The sequence below is a fragment of the Lupinus angustifolius genome, unplaced genomic scaffold (genome assembly GCF_001865875.1).
Source record: "Lupinus angustifolius cultivar Tanjil unplaced genomic scaffold, LupAngTanjil_v1.0 Scaffold_134_32, whole genome shotgun sequence".
NCBI lineage: Eukaryota > Viridiplantae > Streptophyta > Magnoliopsida > Fabales > Fabaceae > Lupinus > Lupinus angustifolius.
The window spans coordinates 91,149-104,187 of NW_017725419.1; the positions used below are offsets into that span (position 1 = coordinate 91,149).

The 13,039-nt window shown below is 31.2% G+C and overlaps 2 protein-coding genes across 2 annotated transcripts; both read left to right on the forward strand.

Annotated features, from left to right (window-relative positions):
* Positions 1-686: 686 nt before the first annotated feature.
* Positions 687-4,014, forward strand: LOC109340080 (GABA transporter 1-like). The gene is made up of 7 exons (XM_019577653.1): positions 687-1,043; positions 1,269-1,499; positions 2,065-2,162; positions 2,264-2,450; positions 2,541-2,671; positions 2,966-3,199; positions 3,567-4,014. The coding sequence occupies exons 1-7, from the start codon at positions 914-916 to the stop codon at positions 3,945-3,947; spliced, it is 1,392 nt and encodes a 463-aa protein (XP_019433198.1). The 5' UTR covers positions 687-913; the 3' UTR covers positions 3,948-4,014.
* Positions 4,015-8,145: 4,131 nt separating this feature from the next.
* On the forward strand, positions 8,146-11,941 carry LOC109340084. Its single transcript, XM_019577656.1, has 2 exons — positions 8,146-8,632; positions 11,612-11,941. The coding sequence occupies exons 1-2, from the start codon at positions 8,279-8,281 to the stop codon at positions 11,726-11,728; spliced, it is 471 nt and encodes a 156-aa protein (XP_019433201.1). The 5' UTR covers positions 8,146-8,278; the 3' UTR covers positions 11,729-11,941.
* The last annotated feature ends 1,098 nt before the right edge of the window (positions 11,942-13,039 follow it).

Here is a 13,039-nt window from a genome sequence, read left to right on the forward strand (position 1 = left end):
TACATGAGGATTACTATATTTTTATTGATAAAATATTAATATTTAAATTTTTCTTAATCATTTCAATTATATATTTTTCTCGCCTTCTCCTTTTTTTTATAAATTGAATTAACATTCATTTGATATATTTTTGTTAATCTATACACACATGTTTAAACCAATATATAATATATTCAACCCTCATCTCACCACTATAGCAATGTAATTATCATAACAATTTAGTTTAGTTTATGTTTGTTCTGGCATTCAAAGAATGTGGAAATTTGGGTATCTGTACAGGTTGTACCAGGTCAACTTTTTATGTAACAAACATATATAGAATTTAGCATATGATAATAGTACAGCTGATTAAATTGACCAATATCCATTTGGACTAGTCACCTTATGATACTTTATGTCAATGTATCCAACCTCATAATGCCATAAAACTCTACTTTCCCTAATAGACTAACCATGTTGCAATTTGTTATATATGTATGTTTTTCGGGACACATCTTCTATTTCACTCACTCCATTTACCATCAGTTTTAATTTGTCAGAAAATATTACTAACTAAACTTGTAACTTAAATATATTTTTTAACCGATTATAATGGATGACACATTGAGTGACACATTTTATCTAACACCTAGTCATTCAAAATTATTAGTCCAACGTAGTTTCCAATAAACAGTAGTTATGGTTCTTTGACCACCACACCCTTCAATCATGTATCTGCTCCTAAACTAATTCAAGTCCTTTTCAACATTCATGTCAACCTGATCTATTCATTCATTTTTCTTAGTTCATACTACAAGATATATATATATATATTGTTGTTGTTATTATTATTATTAGATCAAGGTACAGATTTGGACTTAGAATATTAGCTGCAGAGAAAATTGAAGCTTCTGCAGAAACATTACAGAAGAAGATGGGAACTAATGCTCATAACTCTGGCGAAGTTTATACAAGTGACAGTGAAAAGGGTTTTGCTATCAACCACTCTCACTCTACTCCTCCACAAGAAGATGCAGGGTTGAAGTTTGTTCTTAAGTCTCAAGGTGTAGATACTTTACCTATTGAATCTAATATTACTTTGTCTAAGCTTAGTTCTATGCTTTTGACATCTCTCTACACATTTCTTAACTATAAAGTTACTATTTTAATGAACAAAAAATCAAGATTTGTGTTGTTGTCACTGATTTTGATGGAGTTTTCAGCTTTTTACCATTATGATAAGAAAAGGGTGTTGATCAAATTAGTATATGGTGATGTATCTTATGCAGGATCATGGTTTCACTGTGGGTATCATTTGACAACATCTATTGTGGGTCCAGTGCTTCTAACTCTTCCTTTCTCATTCACTCTTCTTGGTTGGGGTGGAGGAGTACTATGGTTGACCCTTGCAGGCCTTGTTACTTTTTACTCATATAACCTTTTGTCTATGGTCTTAGAACATCATGCGCAACTCGGCCGTCGCCAGCTTCGATTCAGAGATATGGCTAGAGATATTTTAGGTGATTATCTAGTCTCAGTTTACTGCTATGAATTACAAGAACTATAGTCACATTTTTCACCTGGCTATCAAGTTTATTTTTTGGCACAAATTGATCATGTTCTATTTTCTGTTTGTCTAAATTCTTATCCAAAATTCCTTCTTTTTAATAACTTAATTGTCACATTTTTCTCTAATCAAGTATGAAAGTTTCATCTTTAATTCAAAATAAGTTGCTAATGCTTTTAAAGCTGAAACTGTTACTTTTTGCTAAAGTGCTTTTCTTTATGAAAGATTAGAACTTTTGTTTTAGAAAAAGCTACAAACTACAGCTTGCCATCACCTACAGGAAACTATGAAGTGCTACTACTTTATTTTTTGCTGGATAAGTAACCAATAGCAGGTAAAAATGTTCTAACAGTAATTGCTTATTATCCACTAATATAGTTGGTATTGAACCTGTAGTTTGATTCTTATTGTCCCCTTTAGAGACTAGTAGTTTCCTTTATTTCCAAGTTTTAATTGTTTGCTATCCCTTTATTGGGGTAATGCAGGGTTATTAATCAATAGCATATATTATATTGCAGGACATGGATGGGACAAATATTATGTAGGCCCTCTTCAATTTCTCATATGCTTTGGTACAGTAATTGGTGGTCCTCTTGTGGGAGGAAAGAGCCTCAAGGTACTAATACCGAGTATCGATTTCGCACTATAGCTTATGTAATTTTTCATCCAAAATCTGTATTTTTATATTGAGAAACTACATTGTCTTCGGTTGTGCAGTTCATTTACGCACTCTACAACCCGGATGGTTCAATGAAGCTTTACCAGTTTATCATTATATGTGGAGTTATAACACTGCTTTTAGCTCAACTTCCATCATTTCACTCCCTGAGGCACATTAATTTGCTATCTCTGGTTCTTTCTGTGACATATTCCGCATTAGTCATGATCGGTTCGATATACATTGGTAAGAAAATATACGAAAAAAACACTATGGCATTGGAAGCCTAAGCAGAAACTTGTAATCAACTTGATGCCATGCTTGTATCTACTACAGGTCACTCGAAGGACGCGCCGCCTAGACATTATTCTCTACAAGGTTCTCATGTAGATAAACTCTTTGGTGTTTTCAATGGTATTTCAATCATTGCTACTGCATATGCTAGTGGAATAATTCCAGAAATACAGGTAAGTTGAACATATTCTTCTCAATTTTCATAGAATAAATGTTGGATTTGTAATCAAGCAAGATTAATATGGAACATTCTTAAACTTTGTTTTGTTCTAACACAATAAACACCAAACATATTTTCTTTTTGGTCTGAATCAGACAATGCATTGATGAAGCATCTTAGTGACATGTATATGGGCTAATATTTTATTCTAGTACTCTTCTACTAACCTATAAAAAATGCATTTTAATCAATATAAATAAAAATGTGCAATGCATGAAATAGTTATTGGTTATTTTGCAATTTGCAGGCAACATTGGCAGAACCAGTGAAGGGTAAAATGTTGAAAGGACTATGTCTGTGTTATTCTGTTATAGCAGCTACATTTTATTGTGTTGGTATATCAGGTTATTGGGCATTTGGAAATGAAGCAAGTGGAACAATTCTTGCTAATTTCATTGGAAAGACAGAGACTTTGTTACCCAAATGGTTTTTCTTGATGACCAATATATTCATCCTTGTGCAAATGATGGCAATGACTGCGGTAAGAACAACCACCTAGTATATATTTCTTAATTTTACAATTTTACTTCATAAATTTAGGATCCGTTTCACAAAACTAGCTAAATGGGAAAATGAGAAACCAATTATTGGTTGCTCCCAACACTAGCTTATAGCTTTTGAAAATTTTAAGTCATTTTTCAAAAACCTACTTTATAAATCACCCTTTATTTTTTGTTCTCCCTACAACTGTACACTTTTTTTATCGAGTCAATAAATTATAATCTACCAAATAAGCTATAAGCTAGCATTGCCAAACAAATTCTTACTATATATTGCATCCATTTTGCAAGTATAACATTACAATTTTCTGATGAATAAACTATATACATTGGTTATATATGGTACAGGTTTATCTGCAACCAACAAATGAATTATTTGAAACAAGTTTTGGAGACCCAAAAATGGGACAATTTTCCATGCGAAATGTTATACCAAGGGTACTATCTAGGTCACTATCAGTGGCTGCAGCCACAACATTTGCAGCAATGTTACCATTCTTTGCAGATATATTGTCCTTGTTTGGGGCATTTGCATTTATTCCTCTTGATTTTATTTTACCAATGGTTTTCTATAATATTACTTTCAAGCCTTCAAAACATAGCATAATCTTTTGGGTGAATACATTAATTGCAGTGGTATCATCAGTTTTGGTTGTAATAGGAGGAATTGCATCAATTAGACAAATAATTCTTGATGCTAAAACGTATCATTTATTTGCTGATGTGTAAAAATTATAGAAATACACTGAGAAGTAATACATACAAAAATAAATATCATTGCAATTCTTTTAATTGTTATCTCAAATCAACCAATTGTTTCAATGGTTTGGATTTCTGACCCATTAAATCACATAGATACTAAGGTTTATCTTCACAAAACAATCCATATTATTTAGAGTGTAATATCAGTAAAATATTTGTACACATTTATTATATGATTCATCATTTATTTATATCATTTTTTAAAATGGTAATATATCAAACTTTTATATTGTGAGTGTATATATTCTTTTATCTATTATTTAACTCATTCCATATGGGCAATAAGTTTATGCGATGACACATTAATTGAAAAATTAAAGTATACAAAGGTACTCTTATGACATCTAGTAAAGTAAGGTCAAAACAAGAGTGGGAATAAGTTCTAATCATCAAGATATTTAACATAGGAACTTAAACTTCTAGTAAGTAATAACATATGCATAAAAGGTTCATTATAGCTCTAGCCATGAATTTCATAAAACAAACAAAATGTAAAATAATCACTTGTATTAAAACACTTTTTAAATAACACTTCAATAAAAGATTTTTATCGAAATGGATGTCAAAGATTTATAAGTTTTATTAAATTATTTGTATTATAGCTTTTTTATTAAACCTACTTTAAATCATTTTGTGAAATATATTATTTAATCAATTATTTCAAAAAATATAATTTTTATGGAAAATGTTTACATATGTAAATAAAACATACATTGCTAGAAGGAAATTAATGTGCTGACTTCTTAGCAAAAATGGGGAGTATTACTTATATGGGGTTTGTGGTTTGGATTCTCACCCTTTCTTCTTGTTGATGCCATGAGAGTGGCTATTATATTACTAGATCTTAGTTTTCTTCTTTGGTCTAATGTACAAAAAAAAAACATATTTGTATTTTATATATTATTTTTTTAGAAAGAAATATTTTTAAAATTTTATTCGAAACATGAAATATTTTCTTTACAATAGTTTATTTATAATGTTTTTACTATTTAAAAAATATTTAATAAAATTATTTTATGAAATCAAAATGACTTAAAAAATTTATTGCACTAAAATGCTTTGGATATTACAAAAATAAATAAATTTTCAAATCTAAACCTTTTAATTAATAAATATTTTAATAATTAACAAAAATATTGTGGAAAAACACATATTTTATAAATGGATTAATTTATATATGACATTAAGACTAAAAGATTAGTGCACAATCAATGTAACTAGATTTTTTTACACACAAAACAAAAATATGGGAAATTTATTTGAATACTATAGGAATTGATTCCAGCATGTGGAAACATGAGAAAAAAATATATTTAAGAGAATTAGTAAAGGTAGCATACTTGTAGTACAGTGTAAATTTAACAAACACTAATGTGTACTACAAAATACAAATATACTAAGTTGCTAACTATACTCCTAGCTAACCTTAATGCTAATTATAGTGAAAAAATAATTAAGGGATAATTATATAATTAAACATTCCTAATTTTTATATTCCAATTTTGCCATTTATTGTATTCGATGTTTTTATGCTTTCCTTGTAATATATAAGTGACTAATAATTTTGTAATACATTTTGCAAATAATTTTGCAAAACAGGTCGCAAATAATTTTGTAACATACATGTTGCATAAAACATAAAAATAAATAAAATTTAATTAGATTTGATACATTTCCTTAACCCAGAATTCTACTATGCTAATAATTTGTTAACATTCAACTATGCATAATTGAAAAAATATTGCTATGAAGTTGAGAACTTTGAAGTAGGGATGACAAAAAAACTCATACCCATGGGTAAAACCCGTACGGGTATGGGTTACAAACGGGTACCCGCAGGTATTATATACGGGTTTTTAAAAATACTCGTAGTACATATGGGCAGGTACGGGTATTATGGTACCCGTGTCCGCGACTACCCATTATTTATATGATTAATATATTATATTTAATTAAAATAAAAAGTACATTATTCTAACATTCATTACACTATGTATATTTTTTCTTTTACTTTGTTTACATATTTTACTGAGTTTGGTGGTGAAACATCTTACAAATATTATTACATGTGTAGAAACACACATATTTTACAAAAAAAAAATATATTTTTTGTTAAAGAAATGAGAACAAAAAATCAATCAAAAGGTACAAAAATAATTAAGTTTTATCTCATTTGAAACATAATACAAGTAAAAAATTAAAAAATCATTTATAATATAGGAAACATGCGGGTACCTAGAAATACCCAGAAATACCCACACACAGTATTGGAGATCAAAGCTACCATGACACATTTTGCACATTTTACACATGTGATTAATATCTTAGTTAATTTGTTAAGTTGTTAAGAGTTTGTATTGTGTATATAAGCACATGACTTGTAATCCTTTAATCTATCAATGAAGATTCACAATATTCATTTTATGCTTCCGCATTATTTTCGCTATATGGTATCAGAGCTTTCATCCCGAGGCTTTGGTAACCACTGCACATTCTCTATACTAATTATTATCTTTTGCTTACAAGATCAATAAAGAATCATCTCAACAATTTGACATGAAGTGGAGAAGTTTGTAGAGAGAGAAGATCGAAGGAAGACATTGCTCAAGAATGATGGGTTCTTCATCAAACACCATCAACAACAACGTGCACCTTGTATGGCATTCAAACCCGCTTTTGCTCAACCTTAGGCACTGATTGCTCCAATTTACGAGGAAGAAATAAAGAAACATGCAGAACATCTTGCAAATCAAAGCTGCCAGATTCTTTTGAGCAACTGGTTGTTTATATGAAAGATAATCCATATGATGCAAAAAAAAACTTTTGCATTCATGTTAAGTGGAATGATGGCACTGAGGTTGTATTAGTCTTTTCGAAAGGCACAACCAATTGTTGGAGTGCAGTGATTTTATCCCCATCTTCTACCAATGTTCAAGATCATCAACATCAACAACATCAACAAAAACAACAATATACATACTCTAATCATCACACTATCAATCTTGTACAAAGAATAAGAAATCCTTTAATCAATCAATGAAGATTCACAATATTCATTTTATGCTGCATTATTTTTGCATTACACGGGTACCCGTACGGGTATGATAATGTTCTCCTATTTTGAAACGGGTAGCGACTAGCTACTACCCGTGTCCGCCCATGCCCGTTGCCATCTGTACTTTGAAGGAAAGTTACATACATCTCTCTATAAAAAATTTTAGAAATTTATGGGCACATTGAGAAATTTATAAAAACTTTATGTATACACTTAATAATAACAAAATAAGAATACGAGTCAATAGATATGGAGTGTTGTCCACACGCAAATACTAATAATTTACGACTAAAATAACTTTGTATTGTTTAGCAATGCTAGGTTTGTCGTGTATCTCTATTAACCCCATTACTAATTTTAAGGAGTTTAATTATAATTACATTTTCACACTTCACTTATTGGCACAATTGAAACATAAAATTTATGATTTAAAATCAATTTTTATTTTGATTAAATCGAAATTATACTACCAAACCAAACACCAATTTCATATGTAAAAATTCTTACATCGACTCAAATTAAAGGGGGACAAGTTAAAATGTCAATTGTTCCATTTTTCCTTGAGAAAAAGACTTATACATTCTAAAAAAGAGAATAAAATATCTCTTTATACGAGGAGATAACTTATCTCCTCCGACCAGTAAAAATATGACATAAGTATCGTTTTGTGTTATTTTAGAAATATTTTTGTAAAAAATAATTAAATATGATACATGTCATGTTTTCATTGGTTGAATGAAATAACTTATCTTCTTATACTAGGAAATACATTATTAACTTCTAAAAATATTAGTTGGTTATATATGTTTTGTTATAATGGAATTTCAAAGTAAATTTAGTGAATAATATTCTCAAGAATACATCGGATGTTACAAAAAATATGTATTATTATTTATGATTAGTTAAAAAGTATTTAAAATAAAAATTTAATAATAAAATATTTTTCTGATTAATCACGTAACAGTAACATATTTTGTTGTATTATGATATTCTTCAAATTCAAAAAAATGCCAACAACCCTGCATTGAAGATTGGGACAGATAAAGGAAACAGAGGGAACCCTACATTTCAGGTAGGAAGTATTGTTCTCTGGAACCTCCGCACCTCAACAATCACCACGTGACTTTTATTTTTCTCCATTTTACTTTTATTATTCTTTTTTGGTGAAATATTTTCTTCAAAATATAAATACTGATTTTTCATACACTCAAAAGTCACACAAAATCCTCAGAGCAAAACAAAAATGGCGAAAACCACAACCCAAATAGTGGTGATTGAAGAACAGCCACCAAAACAAGAACATGAACAAGAACCCATCAAAAAGATTTTGTCTTTGTTCAACAATTTTAAGATTGAACTCCAGCAACTCCCTTTTTTCAATCCTAAACCAAAACAAAACAACAAAACATCACCTTTAGTTGTTGCTGATGACCAACATAAACATAAGAAGGAACAAGATCAAGAGGTGGAAGGTACACAGGTTCCTAAGATTGTTAGGTTTCCAAAAAACCAAGTTGTCGTTACTTCACATTTGGAGACTAAGGTTGACCCGCAAGACTCTTCTTATAAGACTTCCAACCCTGTTATTCTCTGGCAGGTATTATTATTATTAAGATATTAAAGATTCACCCTTTTATTTATTTTTCAATTGTTGGAAGAACTATAGTTATGATGTTGAAAGAGGCATGAATTGAAATGGTTGGTTAAGGTTTTTTGTTTTCTTCAATGAAATTTTGTAATTGTATAGTGTGGGTATTGACGTAAGGATAAGGTTGTTGCCTTTTGACTGTGAGATTACGAGTTCAAATCTTAGATAAGACTGCATATATCTATCATTTTGGAATCTGGATCCCAGTAGGGCCTGATGGATTCTCGTGCGCTGGGCCGCCCCTCTAATGAAATTTGAAAATTTTGTGGTGTATTAGTTGTTTAGCTACATTTGTTGGTGATGTCCATGCTTTTGCAAGGCTGCTAGAAACTTTTTTGGAGGATCATGAAATTTAAAAATCATCTGTTGTGCATGATAGATTGATGGCCAAACTATTTGATGAATAAGTAAAGTGATGACCTATTAGGTTGACATGGAAACTGTTTTCGGATGATACTAAGCCCTAGGGACGTTCCCAGCCAAGTGAGTCATGGGACTTATTTATGAGGCATATAAACTTATTCATGAGGCATACAAACTTATTCATGAGGCATATAAACTTATTCACGAGGCTTACAAACTTATTCACGAGGCTTACAAACTTATTCATGAGGCATATAAACTTTGAAGTACAGACATATGTCTGTCTGTGTGTAATTGATATGTATCACATGAATGGCAATAATTGTAATCCCTTCTTGAAACAAAGAGGGTAGCCTCACAGTCAAAACATACGGTTACATATGACTCGCGTGTGTTGGGTTGGGTAATTGGAAGAGGATATTTTTTAATTGACACATACAGTTACATATGACTCGCGTGGCATACTGTGTCTGTATTGGGCATGTGTCTGTCACGTGGGCACGGTCACAACTCACAACACCAAAATGTTGTGTCTGTGCTTTATAGCATATAAAGACTCAGTATACAGTCCATTTGTAAGCAACGGAAAATGAAGTGTATGAATGGAACATCATGTTTCCGTAAACAGTTAGAGAGACTCTCTTCCCTTTCAGTTGATTAATTGATAAAGATTGAAATGGAAAATTTCAGTTCAGAGTTCAGACTGACTTGGGACTGAATCTATTAGCATTTGATGTTTGCCTCCATGATTTGCATGATTCTTTTTAGAAGTTTGTACCGACTTTAAATCTTGTGTCACATGTTAAACTATGTTTGGTTAGTTATGCTGCCTGAGTACTTTTTAAAATAATGTGAGGGATTTAGGTGATGAATGCTTTTTGATGGTTTTTGAACTGTGGCCCTATTTTACGGTTCTGGTGGGCTTTACAACCACATTGCGACCGTAATCTCAATTCAAAACTTTGACTGCTTCTAATACCTATTGTATTTTCAAGCTCAGAATTTGTAAATAATATGAACTATTCGCTGTCTATGGATCGCACAGAATTAGGTGCATTATTTGGTATTAAATGTTGGAGTGATGTCAAGAGGTAGTTGTTTTATTCAACTAGTTGTGTCTATGAGGGAGATAAAAGTTGTGTTGATTTTACACTTTTACTTTTTGATGTGAAGACTTTAGTATTTACTTGACAAAGATTCTGCATCTATGATGGTTTGAAAGGTTCCCGACCATACTTGCATGATAATTTTGGGCCTTCATACAGTGCATCTGTTTCTTATCAAATCATTTTCATATTTTGTTATTGTAACCTATTGTCCTATATTATAACACAAAATATCCCCAAAGAATGAATTTTCTCAAGCAGCAACCATAAGGTTATTATAGGACAAGCATTAGAAACCATGATTTTGTCTAGTCAGAATAAGAAGTTTTTGTGAAACTTTCTGGTTAACGGTAATGTCCAAGGTTTTCAATGGTGGTTGTCATCACATTGTTTTGTCACTGTCGTATTGCGGACCAAATATCAATGGGGGCTTATGTGGCTGAAGTGGTTGCTGCAATTGAGATGTCACATTCATATTAGGTGATACAATCCGTGAATTAAGACCTTGATAGTCACTGCTGACTAATTATTACTAGGAATGCTAAATTTATTCTGAGATTTCCTGATTTACTATATGTGTATGGATAGTTTTATGTATGGTTTGGGTGCCTAGTTTTAAGGACTTGCCCATCCCCCACTCATCAGTATCACCAAAGCATTAAATCCCTTTACATCTGTATCTCCACTGTAACTGGAACTGCTGATCCCATCTACCCGGCTTGGTATCCATTCGTAGCATCGTCAACAGCGAGTGCCCATCTGCCATTACACTCATATACAAATCGAAATTGTCAAGAAGTTTTGGATGGGGAAGGGAGTATTTATGGATAGATTGAAATTTACTAGTGCTGATAAAGTTATTGGTTTAGTTTAGCTTCTGCTCATTCTCGTATCTTGTAGTTGTAACCCTCGTCCTTTTTAATGAATCTTTTTTCTATAGAAAATAAAATAAAAGAAATATCCAGCTTCTGTTGCACTTCCATGTGAAAGGGATTAGATTAATCAGATTAAAGACCCTTCACTCTGATTTTCATTTTTATTAAGTGGACAGCTTAATGGTCTTATGATAGAAAAATCTATCTCATGGGTGGTTCTTCTTTCCCCATTTAACTAGAATTAAACAGTGGTCATTCTAGTACCTTGTTTGTGATATCTTTCTTTTCTTGTTTTCCTATATGATACTACTCATACTTCCTTGTTCCTAACATAAGTTTGAATATTTCATTTTAGCTTTAAAATGCATTGGTCTATTAGTGTAAGGCTCTGCTAGATCACTAGAAAGACCAAAAGATCAATAGTTCGATTCCTGTGAGTGATACTTGTTGGGATGGACAGTCACACACCCCGAATGTATTATTTCCTCACCCATAGGATGAGAGGATACCTTGTTGGGATGGCTGCTTAACCTTGTTATACTTGTTAAATATATAACAAGTCCAATTGCATTTTTTGATTCCAGGTTTATGCATTAGGGGCATTCTTCATTTCAAGATGGGCATGGGCAAGGTGGAATGAGAGAAAGGGTCAAGGGAAGTCTCCAAATGATGATGGTCCTCAATCTTCACAAAATGAATAGAAATTTTCCTTAGTTGTATGCAGTACTAACTCAATATTTTTTTACATGCAAATTTGTTTCATTTGTTAAGAACAGCTAAATGTTGTAGCAGATGGTCTCTGTTATTTACCTGGAGTTGGTATATAATGGCTTTATTTTTATAATTTGGTTAGCTTTTTAACTGCATTTTGGTGTGTAGGAAAAAGTTATCAATTCATGATTACAGTTTTAGAATTGAAAATCAAATTGTGTTGAGCTTTATTGGCGGGTTGATCCATTTTAGTAAATGGATTGTAGTGCACACATCTTATCATATTTTTTGACAGTTCGGGAAATGACTTTAGTTTTTGATGAAAAATATTGACTCAATGGATTAGGTAGGCAAGCTTGCCTAAAAACAAAAAAAATGTAGTCAGTTACAATAATATTAACTTAGAGAAGGCATAAGATAAAGTGTTTAGATAGATAATTAATTTGTCTGAATTGCCTATATTTGAATAATTAAAGATGTGTACAAAGAGGTCAAGTCTAATATGAGAATGTAAGATGAGTCTTGTAAGATTTTCCTATTACCATATGACTATATTGTGGATCAACATTGAGCCCTACTTGTTTATATTAGTTTTGGATGTATTTACTAAACATATCCAAGAACGAGTGTCACAAGTGCATCTTTTTGTAGATGATATCATTCTAGTTGAAGATTCGAGAAATGAATTAAATGAGAAACTAAAAATGACTAGACAAGATGTATAAGACATTAGTTTGATATAAAGTGAAGTAAGACATTATTTAGAGTGGAGTGTAAGTTTAACGATAGATGAATAAGAGATACCATAATAACTACATTTAAGTTTCTTGAGTCAATCATACAATAAAAATTGACATATATAAAGATATGATTCAAAATTGTAGATGAAATAACGTAATCATATGTGATAGAAAAACTGGATGAAATGTCTGTTTCTAGGGGCCTCACCTCCATATGAATGTATATGATGGCAATAGCGTACTTTGAAGTGAATTAAATAGCTGGTTGATGTTTTCTCACTGTTTTTATCCAATGTCTTTTATTATATCTATTTTTCCTCTGAAGTATCCGAGAATGTCTTCAGAGCATTATGTGAAGATCAAGTTGGCACTTTGATTGATCAAACAGGATGAGTCGAGCATCCACTTCTTAGTTAATCATGTATATAATTTGTTGTTAACATAAACATATTACCTCACACACCACGATTTATTAGATTAGAAGGGAATAAAAAATGGCGACTTAAACTAATAAACTTATACAAAAAATGAGAACTTAACTCCTGAAATTTTGTACGTATT